Source organism: Cervus elaphus, chromosome 31 (assembly GCF_910594005.1).
Source record: "Cervus elaphus chromosome 31, mCerEla1.1, whole genome shotgun sequence".
In the NCBI taxonomy this organism is placed as follows: domain Eukaryota; kingdom Metazoa; phylum Chordata; class Mammalia; order Artiodactyla; family Cervidae; genus Cervus; species Cervus elaphus.
This window is the reverse complement of record NC_057845.1, coordinates 22,077,370-22,093,509: the sequence shown is the minus strand read 5'-3', so window position 1 is coordinate 22,093,509 and position 16,140 is coordinate 22,077,370. Positions and strand designations below refer to the sequence as shown.

The following is a 16,140-nucleotide window of genomic DNA, read 5'->3' as shown; positions in this document are numbered from 1 at the left end:
TTTCCTGCTATGAATAAGCTACTACTTATTCAGTTTATAGCTTCACATCAGTCTTAGTTACTGACTTATTTATGTCTAGCTCTTCTCAACATAAAATATCATGGGCCGTTCTAAACCAGTGATTTTCCCTGCTACCTTAACACAAAAGTAAAGAAAAAAAAAATCCTCTACTCTTCCTTCACTGGTGCCCTTTTCATTACATAAAAATCAATTCAGTTGTTCATGCTCAAAATCTGAATATCATTCTTGATACCTTCCTTTCTTTTCTATTCCCCATCCTGCCTATGAACTAGTCAATCAAGTCCTATTGGTGCTTCCTTTTGTATATATTTATAAATGTGTGTATGTGTTACTTCATGTTTTTATACACTTTTATTATTAACTCCCGATTCCATTCAACTTTTATTTATAGGTGGATTCTATATAGTCACATACCAGCCTTATCACTTAACAGAAACCATAAGTATTTTTCAGAGATGTAAATCTGAGCCTCTTATTCCTATACTTAATTATTCAGTGATTTTCCATTATATTCAGAATATACTGGGAAAAAAATTCTTAACAAGGGCTACTAGACTTGGTTAAGAATTTTGTTTTGATTCTCCCACCTAACTCTTCATTGTCATGTCCATTTTGCTCCCCTAAGCTATACTTCCTTTCCCTTAATTCTTTAAACGTGCCAAGTTCTCTGCAACCTGAAAGTTTCTGCCTGTGCTGTTCTTGGCCAGGAATACTCTGGCTCTCCAATTCTGGCCTGGCCACCTCCTATTCACCTTTGCAGTCTCAGCATAAATGTCATTTTCCAGCCCTGAAGACTAGATTTGGTCCCCTTCCATGTCTTCTTATAGCACTCTATCTCACCACACCTTTTCTGACATCTGTAATAATATTTGTTCGTAGCTGTATGTGCAATTAATGTGCATATTGCATTTTTCCAAGAGGCTAAAAGTTTCCTCAGCTCAGAGACCCTATAACTTTTGTATGCTGCTATGTGTATTCTCAATGTTAGTACAGTATCTTGCCCTTAAAAGGTACTTTTTTAAAGAATAAACGTATACACACACACACACACGAATATATTTACGTATACACATATGAGTGTGTAATTAATATCTATAGCATAGCTGTATGTGAATATACTTACATGCATGTAAAAGCCAGTAGGAAAACAATAGTAACTACAACTGTCTGAAATGTTCAGTTGCTCAGTCGTGTCCAACTTTTTGCAGCCCGTGGACTACAGCATACCAGGCTTTCCTTTCACCATCTCCCAGAGTTTTCTCAAACTCATGTCCATTGAGTCGGTTTTGCCATCCAACCATCTCATCCTCTATTGTCCCCTTCTTCTCCTGCCTTCAGTCTTTTCCAGCATCAGAGTCTTTTCCAGTGAGTCGGCTCTTCACATCAAGTGGCCAAAATACTGGAGCTTCAGCTTCAGCATCAGTCCTTTCAATGGATATTCAAGGTTGATTTCCTTTAGGATTGACTAGTTTGATATCCTTGCAGTCCAAGGGACTCTCAGAAGACTCTCTCAGCACCACAGTTCGAAGGCATTAATTCTTTGGTTCTCATCATTCTTTATGGTCCAACTCTCACATCCATACATGACTACTGGAAAAAACATAGCTTTAACTATACAGACCTTTGTAGGCAAAGTAATGTCTCTGCTTTTTAATATGCTGTCTAGGTTTGCCATTGCTTTTCTTCCAAGGAGCAAGTGTCTTTTTTAATTTCATGGCTGCAGTCAACATCTACAGAGATTTTGGAGCCCAGGAAAATAAAGTCTGTCACTGTTTCCATTGTTTCCCCATCTATATGCCTGAAACGTAAACATCTGTTTCCCCATCTATTTGTCTGAAACATAAACAGGTATAATTTTTAGGTTGAGGAGATAATTAATATATACATTTATTTACTTTTTAGAAGCTAAAAGGCCATATTGAGGAATATGAATTTCTCCTTTCTTATAGGTAAAAAATTTGAAAATACTGAAATGTTTGGTCAGTACCCACTTCAGGTCAATGGATTCAAAGATCTACATGAATGCCTAGAAGCTGCTATGATTGAAGGAGAAATTGAGTCTTTGCATTCAGAAAATTCAGGAAAATCCGGTCAAGAGGTGAGTTTAGCATCTTCATTCCCCTTTCCTATAGGTCCCTTCTACAGTGTTGTTAAGTAAGGCCCTAACTGTATAGCTACCTAATAATTGAGAGAATAATCAGAAAATGTTTTTGAATTTAATTATGGTAATTTAGACATTTGGGGGAAAACTGCAGAGTCAATACAGTCTATAATCTACGTTAACTTTTCATTTAAAGTCTTTTCTCAAAATTTTATGTTAAAATCCTCATTTAGGACACTGTTCAGTCTTTTAAGACTTTTCAGTCAAGGTACCAGCCATTACAGCATGCTAGTGCTGGAAGTAAGGAAGGAAAACACTGATGTTAGGGTGGAATTCTGCATAGACGTATGTTACTTATATCAAACATGTTGGAATGTGTCAGGCCCAAGGAGGCAACACTACACTTCTTTTCTTGCAAAATTACTGTTACAATTACCTGAAGGGCAGATGGAAGAACTTGCTTTCTCAAGAAAAGAGAATTAAAATAGATATTACAAACCTGTTTATCTGTCTCCACTGGCCTCTGTCTGGTAACCTATGTTCATCTCTCGATTCATCTCTCTAGCTCAGTTTGTATATCCTTCTATCCATATATTCATGCAGAATATTAGAAAGGAAAGGACAGATCGTGTGCTCCAAAATCAGTCATCATTAAGCAGTTGCTGCTAGCCGTCTCCGTGTCAGCTCTGTCGGGGTCTTCGTCTGGGCCATCCACCACTCTGTGCCTTGGGCAGTATGGTCTCTGTCCTGTAACCCTGTTACCAGCAGATAGAAGTGCGTGATGCACGTTGACTGAGGGAAACGTCTCAGTAGTATTAAAAAAGTTTCCAAGGTTTTTATCTTTGAATAGGCACTTAATAATTATTAAGTGATTGCATCTCTGTTTATCTGAAGAGGGACTAGGTTCTTATATCTTTGAGAATCAATTATTTTTATTTGAATTATGTGCTTTTTAAAAAGATGTAATTTCTAATGCCATCCTCATCTCCTTGTGTTCCCTCACACATTCAAACAAAAAGGAAATAATTATTATTTTTTGCCTTTTTTTTGAGAGAGAGAGAAAATATTTGAAATAGTTTTTCTTTCTACATGTGGTTTAGTTGCTAAGTCATGGCCCACTCTTGCAACCCCATGGACTGTAGCCCACCGGCTCCTCTGACCATGGGATTTCCCAGGCAAGAATACTGGAGTGGGTTGCCATGCTCTCCTCCAGGGAATCTTCCCGACCCAGGGATCGAACCCAGGTCTCCTACATTGCAGGCAAGTTCTTTACCAACTGAGCCAATGGTAGGTGTGCCTACGTTGTGTGTCTACCATATAGATCATCTACTCAAGTGATTCTCAGCAGATGCCTAGATTCCACCTCAAAGCTATCAAATCAGAATCTAGGGAAGGGATATGGTACATGAGCACCAGAGCTCACAGGTGACTCTGATAATAGACCTTTAATTAAGAATACTTAAATTAAGCTTATTTATCTTACTGATTGGGAAACAGATCTTTAAACATTAGAACTTTCCAAGGATGCCAAGATGGAACAGGAAAACAGAGCTTTATAAAGTGCAGTCTGTTTGCTATTAAATAGAAGAAGAGTGGATTTGTGCAGGGAGAGAAGGAATGGCCTTTTCCTTACAATGTTAAGTAACTTATAAATGAAACATATTATGATTTATTGGTAAATATAATAATAAGTAAATAATATTTCTCACATATTCCTAGATGTTGAAAATACTTTTCTTACATTGACTCTGAATGTCATCATTTATTTTTTAGAAGATTTAGTTTGTTTTCTGTCTTTGGCTTCATACTCTGACTGCCCTATACTGCAATATATATTTTCTGCCTAGATTTTCCCACCTAGCCTAAGGTATACAAGTGACTTGTCATCTTCTCTAGTATTTAAATTCAGTTAAGATAATAGGAACTGAATAATAGCTAGTTCCTCAATAATGGCTAATATGGTTACCTGTGATTACTAGTTCAGTTGCCTAGATTTGCTGGACATGGTAGTTTCAATAAGTCAGCCTAGTTTAAGTGACTATCACTGACCAGAGTAGAATATCTTAAAAGTTTTTAGTAATGCCCTTAAATAATAGTTTCATTCCATTGTGTCCTTTAGAAAAAAACTATTTTATTTCTCTATAAACACCAATGAATAGCATTTTAGGCTTGTTTTTAAATTGGCATAACCCCTGATGTTAATACCTTTTATCTCTTACGCTATTATTTAATAAAAATTACTGATTTTACTTTGATGCAGCAAACATTTTTTTAAAAGTGTTTCTGCAAGACAGCTGTGGCCAACTAATGTAGGAAGGAAAAGGTCAGTTTTCATTCCAATCCCAAAGAAAGGCAATGCCAAAGAATGCTCAAACTGCCACACAATTGCACTCATCTCACACGCTAGTAAAGTGATGCTTAAAATTCTCCAAGCCAGGCTTCAGCAATACATGAACCGTGAACTTCCAGATGTTCAAGCTGGTTTTAGAAAAGGCAAGAGGAACCAGAGATCAAATTGCCAACATCCGTGGATCGTTGAGAAAGCAAGAGAGTTCCATAAAAACATCTATTTCTGCTATATTGACTATGCAAAAGCCTTTGACTGTGTGGATCACAATAAACTGTTGAAAATTCTGAAAAAGATGGGAATACCAGAGCACCTGACCTGCCTCTTGAGAAACCTATATTCAGGTTAGGAAGCAGCAGTTAGAACTGGACATGGAACAACAGACTGGTTCCAAATAGGAAAAGGAGTACCTCAAGGCTGTATATTGTCACCCTGCTTATTTAACTTATATGCAGAGTACATCATGAGAAACGTTGGGCTGGATGAAGCACAAGCTGGAATCAAGATTGCCGGGAGACATATCAATAACCTCAGATATGCAGATGACACCATACTTACGGCGGAAAGTGAAGAACTAAAGAGCCTCTTGATGAAAGTGAAAGAGGAAAGTGAAAAAGTTGGCTTAAAGCTCAAAATTCAGAAAACTAAGATCATGGCATCTGGTCCCATCACTCATGGCAAATAGATGGGGAAACAGTGGCTTACTTTATTTTTCTGGGCTCCAAAATCACTGCAGATGGTGATTGTAGCCATCAAATTAAAAGACACTTACTCCTTGGAAGGAAAGTTATGACCAACCTAGACAGCATATTAAAAAGCAGAGACATTACTTTGTCAGCAAAGGTCCGTCTAGTCAAGGCTATGGTTTTTCCAGTAGTCATGTATGGATATGGGAGTTGGACTATAAAGAAAGCTGATCGCCGAAGAATTGATGCTTTTTAACTGTGGTGTTGGAGAAGACTCTTGAGAGTCCCTTGGACTGCAAGGAGATCCAACCAGTCCATCCTAAAGGAGATGAGTCCTGGGTGTTCATTGGAAGGACTGATGCTGAAGCTGAAACTCCAATACTTTGGCCACCTGATGCGAAGGGCTGACTCATTTGAAAAGACCCTGATGCTGGGAGGGATTGGCGGCAGGAGGAGAAGAGGACGACAGAGGATGAGATGGTTGGATGGCATCACTGACTCAGTGGACATGAGTTTGAGTAAACTCCGGGAGTTGGTGATGGACAGGGAGGCCTGGCATGCTACGATTCAGGGGGCCGCAGAGTCGGACATGACTGAGCAACTGAACTGAACTGAACTTGTCTCCAGAATTGCTATGGTGAAACATTCAGTGGGCTATAAGAATTTACATTTCTTTAATGACATACCAAGAATCAACTGAATAAATAAAAAATGGTCATATGTAAAATAATTACTTCCAAATTTTTTTCTAAATCATAACTTTTAATTAAATGGTATGCCATTTATAGATGAGTTAATCTCTCCAAGAAACCTGGAACTATTTCTTCGTTGCCTATTGATGAGAATTTCAAAGAGTAAACATCTCACTTCTGGTGTAGGTATTCACTGCTAGTACTATGATGTACATCCTTTTAGATGTGCACATATTTTGTATTTGTATTTGTTTGTATGTGTTTGTATTTGTTCATACTATTTTGAGACTTGCATTGTTTTTTACTTACCAGTATATTGTGAACATCCTTCCATGTCAATATATAGCTTTTCATCATTCTTTTTAGAACCTGCATAGTATCACCATAGCTAGTATTTATAAAATTAAATTGATTTAATTCTTCTGTGAAACTTTTGGATAAACAATTATTTCAAAGAATGTCTTTCTATAAATAACCTTGCGCACTTTGGAATGAAGGATAGTTAGAAATGGAATCTTTAGGTCACAGGGCATACTCGTTTAGAAATGTAAGTGCTGCCAAATTTCCCTTCAGGGTTGTACAAGTTATAATCAAAGTGCTGAGAGAAATTTTACAGAGCTTTAGCTAAAAACTACATTACAGATTTAATACCTACATGTGCCATATTAGATATATGTAGACATTATATAGGAGATAAATAGGGCAAAGGAGTGAAGACAATCAAATGACTGAAATTTGAGTTTTGAATTGGAATTGGAAGTTTTCTCCTCTAAGGCTTAGTTACATCCTAGCTTTATTTGATGTTCTGTGGGGAATTTGCAGTAATAAGTCTGTTTTTTCTTATTCGCCCCCCCCCCCCAATATACATGTAAGCTCACAAAAGCAAGATATTTAAATCATCTTAATAGAAGAATCTGCTATTAACTCTTAGAAATGACTACATTCTCTCTAGAAAATATTTTAACAGCTCAGATTTATATTTAGAGTAAATTCAGGAGTACTTTTGTTGCCAATACTGTTCCTTTTTACTAACTGCAAAAATCTATTACCCCTGTCCATTTGTTATATAATGTAGTAATAAGAATAGTAATAATGATGCTATGTGTTTTGAGATATCAAGGATATAAGCATCATTTTTACCTTTAGTGACCTGTGTTTCACAAAACTCATGGCTTATCAGAGAATTAAGTATAGGTTGTTACTAAATGGGAAAATACTTTGAAAGGAAAAAAATGTATTGTTGTTTTATATTATTTAAAATTCTCTTTTATATACTGCTGTACTTAAAAATCAGAGAGCTCAACACACCCATAATATTTTTTTTTAATAATTTAGGGAGTGTCTGGCTATCCCTTCTTGTCCTGAGTAGCATTAAAATGAAAAAGTGAAATCCCTTGCACTCCTGTAGTAGGAAAAATCTGTCATTGCTGTTAGATTAAACAAATCCACACAGAGACATAACATATTATGAACATTCTTTCATAAGATATGGAACCTGTTTCCTGGACTGTTTATGGTTTACAGAAAAGCATGCCACTAAACTGGGTCATTTCATTTCTGTTGGCCATTGCAGGTTTCCATGGGTTAAACTATGTTTGTTATTTAGAGCTGAACAGTAAGATACCTTAATAGTTATATTTAATTTTAAATAGTATCATATAAACCACTGCAAGAAAAAATGAAGGTAATAGTACTTTTCGAGTATTATGACATTGAATAGAGAGTGTCATCCTAAGACATCAAAAGTTTCCCTTGTGATATGTGTAGAGTATATTTTAATTCTTAATAGTAACTTTAGGTGTGGATTAAAACTAACTGAAAAAAACAAAAACAAAGAAAAAACCACCTCACCAAAGCAAATAGGCAAACTTTGCTCAAAAAATTTTAAAATTGAAGGGATATTTCTAATAATAGACTTTTCATAACTTTCTTTTGTCAGTTTCAGATAATATCCATGTAAAACAAATTCCTTTAACTTCAGCTTTCGGTAAAAGATCAACCAGCTCCAACTCAGGAAATCTCAATTCAAGTAGTCATTAGCATTTCTTTTTGTAGCCAAGCTGTGTGGCATGTGGAATCTTAGATTTCTGACTAGGAATTGAACCCTAGACCTGTGAGTCTTCACCACTGGGCTGCCAGGGAAGTATGAAATAGTTTTGAATAACCATTTACTTTAACTGATTTTGTTTAGTGAAAAGTAGCAACATACAAGATCATATTCAATTTGCCAAATGTGCATTTTCCTCCTTTTTTTCCTCTCTTGGATGTTTAAATTAGCATACTGAGCTTATTGACATTTATGTGGTAACATTTTGTGGCCCTTGAAAATACCATAAATAATATAGTATGCCGCAATTTCTTTTTACAGAAGGACACTGCACAGCTTAAAATAAACATTTGAAAAATACTTGTTACATTATTTTATACTTCTGTATTTGTTGATTCACAAGTTTTTTCATTTTTCTTTCTCTTTAAATAAATATGGCTTATGTAAAGTTTGAATCTGTTTATTAAAATAATTCTGAAGTTCTGTTGCATTTTATGCTTAACTGAACAGTTGCCAAAGTGTGTGGAGTTGCCGCCTCATAGCAAGCAGGCATTCAAATCTTTAAGCACTAGTAATTTTTAAAGATGTTAAATGTAATTATCATTAATATAAATGCTATATTTGATGGTAATCGATCTCTTTCTTAAATTTGCCAAAATTCTAGTAGGAACTTTAAATTTAAAACAAGGAAGTATCAGTTTCTAGCTTTATCATGAGAATTGTGATCTTTTATGCTATAAGATATTTTTTTCTTTTGTATGTTAACATCTTACAAGTAACTTCCTCAGAGGTTTTTGAGGGTGTAGTTGATTATATTAAGTAATGTGTCTTTCCTGGTAATAACTGTGACATAAGATTGAAGAAGCCGCAGAAATTGAGATACTAAGCCATACTTTCATTCAATGTTTTTCACTTTGGGTTAGAAATTCTAATGTAAAGAATTACCAATGAAGAAGAGTCATTAGAAGATTTTTCTCTTTCCTATGTGTTATCCTATTGGAATTTTCAAAAGGTGTGAAAAACTTTTAGGAAGAAGTTGAGTTTTGACTAAATTGCATACCCAATCAGTTATTTTGTGATGTTAGCATTGTGATGATGCATGTAAAAATGCCACTGCTAACAAACATTCTGTGCCTTAAATTGTAGTGGAGGAAATAAAAAGGTCGCGTTAAGGTTTTTTCTTGTTTTCTTTCAGCATTGGTTTACCGAACTACCGCCTGTATTAACCTTTGAATTGTCAAGATTTGAATTTAATCAGGCACTGGGAAGACCAGAAAAAATTCACAATAAATTAGAATTTCCTCAAGTTTTATATCTGGACAGGTATGGCTTGGTATACAGCATGACTTAGTTTTGAAACAATTTAGTATCCAAGTAAAGAGTTACTGTTCTTAGGGAAAATTTTTGCTTAATTTCCTTAAAAAGTTTTACTTTTTGCATAATGTTTGTATACCATTTGTCAAGGAAGATGGAGTTCTCTTTTTATTTAGAAAAGGGTAGTTACTGGGAATAATGTCACAATAATGTTATAATTTGTATTCTCTAATGTTTTATTATAAAATTTTAGATGAGTTAATCTTCTGTAGTGGTGGCTAGACTTAATATTGTATCTGTTTCTTGCTTGGGAATACTGATAATTGCTGTATTTCTTTTTCCTGATAGATACATGCATAGAAACAGAGAAATAACAAGAATTAAGAGGGAAGAGATCAAGAGACTAAAAGATTACCTCACAGTATTACAACAAAGACTTGAAAGGTACTGAAACTTTATGATATTATGAACTAACTATAGGAACTCATATTCTTAATGACTATTTAGAATTTTAATATAAAATTTGCTTTGAATGACTTGTGGTCCTACATATAGAGAATCATTCTGGATGGATATTTTGCTTGAATAGTTTAGGCTTGAGTTGTGTTAGAGACTAAAATAATTCATAATTGGCATTAAAAATTATTACCTAAAATTAAATATTCCCACTGTCAAGAGGTAATACTGATGGTGCTGATAATACAAAGTTAAACTAATTTATGATTGAGGTTTCTGCTTGTGTGAGGTTAAATACTACTCTTGAGATTTCCATTAATGAATGGTAACTGAGTTTTTCTGCTTAACACTGAAGATACAAGCACAGATGCCTATGAGCTTTATAAGGAAGAACGGGATCTTTATAAAGAAGGGAAGCGAGTCAGGTGAGCAGGGGGAGTCAGAGAGCACATCCCCGTGGAGAGATGGCGCCTGCCGTCTGTGCTAGGCAGTGCCGTGCGTGAATATCAACTCCCTGTTGTCTGGAGCTTTAGATTGTTTCCAAAAGAAGCCAGAATCTAGACTGTCAAGTAGTCTGTAGTTCAGACAGACGTCTACAGGCTAAAATGTGGTCTGAAAGATCCCCGTGTGCAACCTCTTACTTAATCTGCATCCCCTTGTTTTACTGTTCACTTGAAAATGAGTAATCTAAAGCTTTTAATATAAAATATCTTATTTTTCAATAGTTTTAATTCTCAAAAGGTATCAGTAATCATATTGGAATATAATCAGAGGTAAAAGGAGGGGGATAATATTAGGCATCATCTTAAGACCAGATGACAGATCTAAAAATAAAAAGCCTGAGGAGATGAAAATGTCACTTTTCATTTTACTGTTGGATTATAGCAGCATTTGAAATTTATAACAGTGTATATACACATTCAGTCTTCTCAGCTTTGGTTTTGTTCCTCTAGAGAACATTTAACTTATTTCTTGAATGTACATGTAGTTTTACCATCGTTTGAAAGCAAAATTAATTTCACTGTTGAGGAATATTAAAGTGTTTTTAGAAATTGTTTTAGAACAATTATTGAAATAAATATGCTTTTTACACAAATGGAAGCATTCATGCGTTTTATGGTTAACAGATACTTAAGTTATGGCTCGGGTCCCAAACGCTTCCCCTTGGTGGACGTTCTGCAGTATGCCCTGGAATTTGCCTCAAGTAAACCTGTTTGCACTTCTCCTGTTGATGATATTGATGCTAGTTCCCCATCTAGTGGATCTGTACCATCACAGACATTACCAAGGTAAAAAGTTTTCTTGATAGAAGAGACAGCTGTGTTCCTGTATTATGTAATATTGTAATTGATACCTTTAGAGAAGGTTTTTATAAAATGCATGTTGTGATTTATTTTAGTGAACTTAGAAGATTGTGTAGGTCTTCTAGGGGCTTTCTTTTTTTTTTTTTTTTTTGAGTCCCAAATTATGATTTAATGACAAGAATATTTCAATGACTTGCCAGTGAATTATCAATTAGTGACAATTCTTTAAAGAGTTGAGAGGCCATAAGAAGAAATGATTCAAGACTGAAATGTTTTCCAGGTTAATTCAAATTTACATGAATAGAATTAAAATTATACCAACAAGTATGACAAAAAGGTATGACAAGCTACCGAAGCCAAAGTACTATATATAAGTGATAGCATCTGGGAAACATGGAATTGACTGTCAAGGTAATCCATGTAACTGAGGCTTAGTTGCAAAATATCCGTTTTAGGATAGGGGCTTTCTTATTTCATTGTTTCAATGGATTTTTTATGGCTGCGGATTAAAATTTTCATATTTTTTTCCATTCAGAATTATACTTTAGGCTGTTTTGGTATATGTATCAGCCTTTCTTTCATCTGTGAAAATACTACTATTAAATGAGAATTTTTTTCTGTAGTGTGAGCTGGTAAGTATCAGCAAGGGAAGGTTTATAAATCTGGTATATGTATGATTTGTATAAATAAATACTATTGAGCCATTTATAATATAAAGCCCCCATTTTAGCCTTATAATAATGTAGTTCCATGTAGTAGGAATCTCGTTTGGATATTACATTAATCCACATACTTCTTTTTTTAAGAAAACTCTTCTTTTGTAACTATAAGCCAACTTAATATTGTTTATTTATCTCATAATCTTTGTCCAGAGCTTCAGTTTGGAAAGTTTAATAGTGAATATTCTCTGCTTTAAAAATACAGCACAACAGACCAACAGGGAGCTCCTTCTTCAGAACTGCCAAGCACGTCACCCGCGTCAATAGCTGCCATTTCATCAAGATCAGTAATACACAAACCATTCACGCAGTCCCGGATACCTCCAGACTTGCCCATGCATCCGGCACCAAGGCACATAACAGAAGAAGAACTCTCTGTGCTAGAAAGCTGTTTACATCGCTGGAGGACAGAAATAGAAAATGACACCAGAGGTAAGACGCTTCTCACAGCAGAACTACTCTCACCTCAGATGGACATGGTTAGTGTTAAAATTGAGAAGGGAGGTCATCTATGGGTTTCATTTGTAAATATTAAAAACGGTTTTTTTTGGTTTTTTCTTTCCCCCTTACAAAGTGTTTTCTATAAAATGAGCTCATTTGGCTTCCTTTTTTATGATCTTATTATCAGTTCTAGAGAGACCAAAAGATTTTCCTTGGATTACTTAGCTGATTAATGACCTAGCAGATGGTCTGATTTTCTGGTTTAGTGCTCTAAATTTATATCAAGCTGGTATTCACAGGTACTCCATTGGTGAAACATCATCCAGCATCAGATTTTGCACGTAACAAACTATGTACCTCTCTTGATGTCTGTGCTGGGTTCAAGTGAAAAACATTTTCTTTAGGTTGAAGAATTAGAAATGTGAATTTTAATTTTCAGTCTGCTCTAGCAGATTTCCAACTATGATCTATTAACTCAGTGCCAGAATGTAACTAGTTTTAACTGGCATAAGAAAAATAAGGACAGTGCTCTGGGAGGGGAGGAGCAGTGAGCATGTTGGTATTAAGTTGCTGTCTCTCCATTCTTGGAAGGAATGCTCCCTTGTTCTGAAATTATCTCCTTCCTACTTCAGTGTTGCTAAAATGAAGTGATGTCAATATTTTATGGTAGACTTTATCATCATTTTTCTTGATCTGTGGAAAAAATCTAGGAGTTACTCTTTTATATCCAAAGGTTGGACTTACATTAAACAACATCACTTGTTAGGTTTTAAATCTAGTTTTAAAGCCCAACTAGATGCTTTATAGACAATATGGAAATAAAGAGCAGTCCTAACTTAATAGAGAGTAAATAAGGTGGGAGAGCAACTAACAGCATTAGAAGATTTTCCTTAGTGTTTTCATATATAAGGGAATTTTTTATATTTGAAATCAGTGAACATTACTTAAGCACATAGTTTTTCCTGAATACTGTGTTAGGTTGTTGGATAATTTTCTACTGAACTAGGCATGTTGTGTTTGTTTCTGTAAGATTCCAGTCAGAAAGCTGAAAACTAAGACGCTTTTGACACCAGGGAAGTAGCATTCAGGGAAGAAAGAAATGAATTGGGTTTATTCTTTGGAGACAGCTGACAGATGTGGGTCCTTGACTAGAGGTGAGAGACAGAGGGCTATCAGGGTTGATTCCCTTAGTTACTCATGGTGGTATCGTTAACTAAGTGGATAGAATGTACTACGGAAAAGGGCAGAATGGTGGGTCGCCTCCGCCTTGGGGAAGGAAATAGATACATGATGAGTCCACTTTTGGTCATTTTAAATTGAGGAACTTGAGAGACATGTCATATGGTTTTGGACCTATGGATCAGGTATTAAAGATTCCCACCCCCCTCCAAGCAATGAACCAGTTTAGAGTCTCTCTAATTTTGTGTGAGACACCCTGTTTCCCAGTATTCTCCCTAGCCCTGGGCACCTTTTAATTTGTGGTAGTCTGATAGTTGAAATGAAAATGGTATTACAGTGTCTTGATTTCAATTTCATTAATCAGGAGTGAAATTCTGTTTTTGAATAAATTTGTGGTATTTACCCAATTTTTGTATTGAGCAGTTTGTCTTATTGCTTAATAGAAGCTTAAATGTTGTGAATATTAGCCTGTTGTGCTGTGCGTAGTCAGTTGTGTCCGACTCTTTGCAACCCTGTGGACTATAGCCCGCCAGACTCCTCTGTCCATGGGGATTCTCCAGGCAAGAATACCGGAGTGGGTTACCATGCCCTCTTCCAGGGGATCTTCCCCACCCAGGGATCGAACCCAGGTCTCCTGCATTGCAGGTGGATTCTTTTCTGTGTGACGTACCAGGGAAGCCCAAGAATACTGGAGTGGGTAGCATGTCCCTTCTCCAGGGGATCTTCCTGACGACCCAGGAATCGAACTGGGGTCTCCTTCATTGCTGGCGGATTCTTTACCAGCTGAGCTACCAGGGAAGCCCTATTAACCTGTTACCTGTAGCGTATGTGGCAAATAATATTTTTCCAGTTTGTCATTTGATTTTCTTTATGTTGGTTTTTGTTTTTGTTTCTATGCTATAGATTTTGTTTAAATTTGGGGAGGAGTCTTTGCATTTATGGTTACTGGATTTTCTATCAAGCTAAAAAAAAAAAAAAAAAAAGGCCTTTCCTGTTCTAAAGTTACTTCTTTTCTTTTGGTAGGCTTTGATATTTTCTGCTTGATTCTTTTTAATAGCTTCATAGAATTATTTGGTTATGCTGTATGACAGATATTTAGGTTGTCTCTGAGTTTTAAAAAATAATTATGAGTAATATAGTGGTGCACATCCCTGCCTATAAGTAATTGTGTAGGATACATTTCTACTTGAAGTAGAAATAGCAGCTAATGGGAGTCTCACAACTTTATTTCCATTGGTGATTATAGTGGATTTTTATTCAGTTACATATATATGTATATGTGTGTGTGATATATGATGAAGTTACTTTATTTCATTGTAAAGTTTTCCTGTTTTATACAAATATGTGTGGGGGGTTAACTTTAATTTTCATTGGAACCTTCTTTTATAACTTTGAACAAAATTCAGGTTTTTTGGCTCTGTTTGTTGTTAAACTGTATTTGTTTGGTTTTTAATTTCTCATTTGTGCTGCGTCTTTTATTAAGGAGAACTGAATTCAGTTTATACAGATTCTGAATAGTAATGTTTTTAAGAACAGTTTTAGAAACTTTTTCTTACTCCTCTAGCATATTTGTAGGAGAACATTTATTCCCTACCTTACAAGTCTCAGTAGAAACATACTTGATTTTGATCATTAAATGGCATCTTCTGTCCTTAGATTTACAGGAAAGCATATCTAGAATCCATCGCACAATTGAGCTAATGTACTCTGACAAATCTATGATCCAAGTAAGTTGAATTTTGAGCTAGTAAGCATTATCTAAATTATTTACATATTTTATCTTTATGTTAGCTTAATTCTCATACTTTGTGTTATAAAATTGCTGAACTTTAAGATTTTTATGTTATTTTTCCTCTGTATTACCTACCATTTTATTCTTTTATAGTAAAATTTATTAAAATTTTTCAAAGTGCTTCAGTATTTTTAAGAAATTATATGGGAAAAAAAAGAAATTATATGGGAGAAATTATATGGTTGTTTAAGGATACAAAGATTATGTGAGAAGGTAAAGGGCTCAGTTACATTTAAACTTCTGAGATTTATATAATGGCTCTTTATATGTGCCATTTTGCTGAACTTACCCACCAATTTATAATTATGAAAATTTAAACAAATCATGTGCTAAATGTATAAATATTCATATAAATTCTTTATTCTAAAGATAGCTTAAATAAATCAACAAATATATTTCCAGAGTTTTGAAAATCATCCTATTTACACACCTGTCTGCCTTACCTGTCTTTAGTTTACTTATCCTCCCTCTTCCCTGCCTTTTTTTATTTCATAGTTTAATTTTTTCAAAACTGTAATCCCAGCCAGTTTACTCTTGTTAAAAAACATATGCTTCGAGGGAACCCTCACATCAGATGATTTGTGAGTCTCATGAGAGATGGTTATAATAGAGCACTTACCTGCAATTTAACTCTTCTGTTCTCGTGTTTAGGTTCCTTATCGTTTACATGCTGTTTTAGTTCATGAAGGTCAAGCTAATGCTGGACACTACTGGGCATACATTTTTGATCACCGTGAGAGCAGGTGGATGAAGTACAATGATATTGCTGTAACAAAATCGTCCTGGGAAGAGCTAGTGAGGGACTCTTTCGGTGGTTACAGAAATGCCAGTGCATACTGTTTAATGTACATAAATGACAAACCGCAGTTCTTAATACAAGGTAAGAATATGAAATATATAGGGCAATATATATTTTTAAATAAGTAGCTCTTTAATTTGATTCTGGTCTCCGGTGTGATTAGTTAAGTGTAGTTTACTCAAGAAGGTGATGGATATATTTGGAAAATGCTTTTGGGTTATTGTAAGTGAGAAAACTGGAAT

General features: G+C 35.1%; 1 protein-coding gene across 5 annotated transcripts in view; it reads left to right on the top strand.

Moving 5' to 3' along the window:
• Window positions 1–16,140, top strand: part of USP25 (ubiquitin specific peptidase 25) — a 158,862-nt gene that overhangs the window by 91,542 nt on the left and 51,180 nt on the right. For all 5 annotated transcript variants that reach the window (XM_043893206.1, XM_043893204.1, XM_043893203.1 and 2 more), the window contains 7 exons: window positions 1,971–2,119; window positions 9,090–9,217; window positions 9,557–9,652; window positions 10,792–10,953; window positions 11,893–12,119; window positions 14,964–15,034; window positions 15,751–15,979. In XM_043893206.1, the coding sequence (XP_043749141.1) occupies window positions 1,971–2,119; window positions 9,090–9,217; window positions 9,557–9,652; window positions 10,792–10,953; window positions 11,893–12,119; window positions 14,964–15,034; window positions 15,751–15,979 (1,062 nt within the window). The remainder of the gene's footprint in view (window positions 1–1,970; window positions 2,120–9,089; window positions 9,218–9,556; window positions 9,653–10,791; window positions 10,954–11,892; window positions 12,120–14,963; window positions 15,035–15,750; window positions 15,980–16,140) is intronic.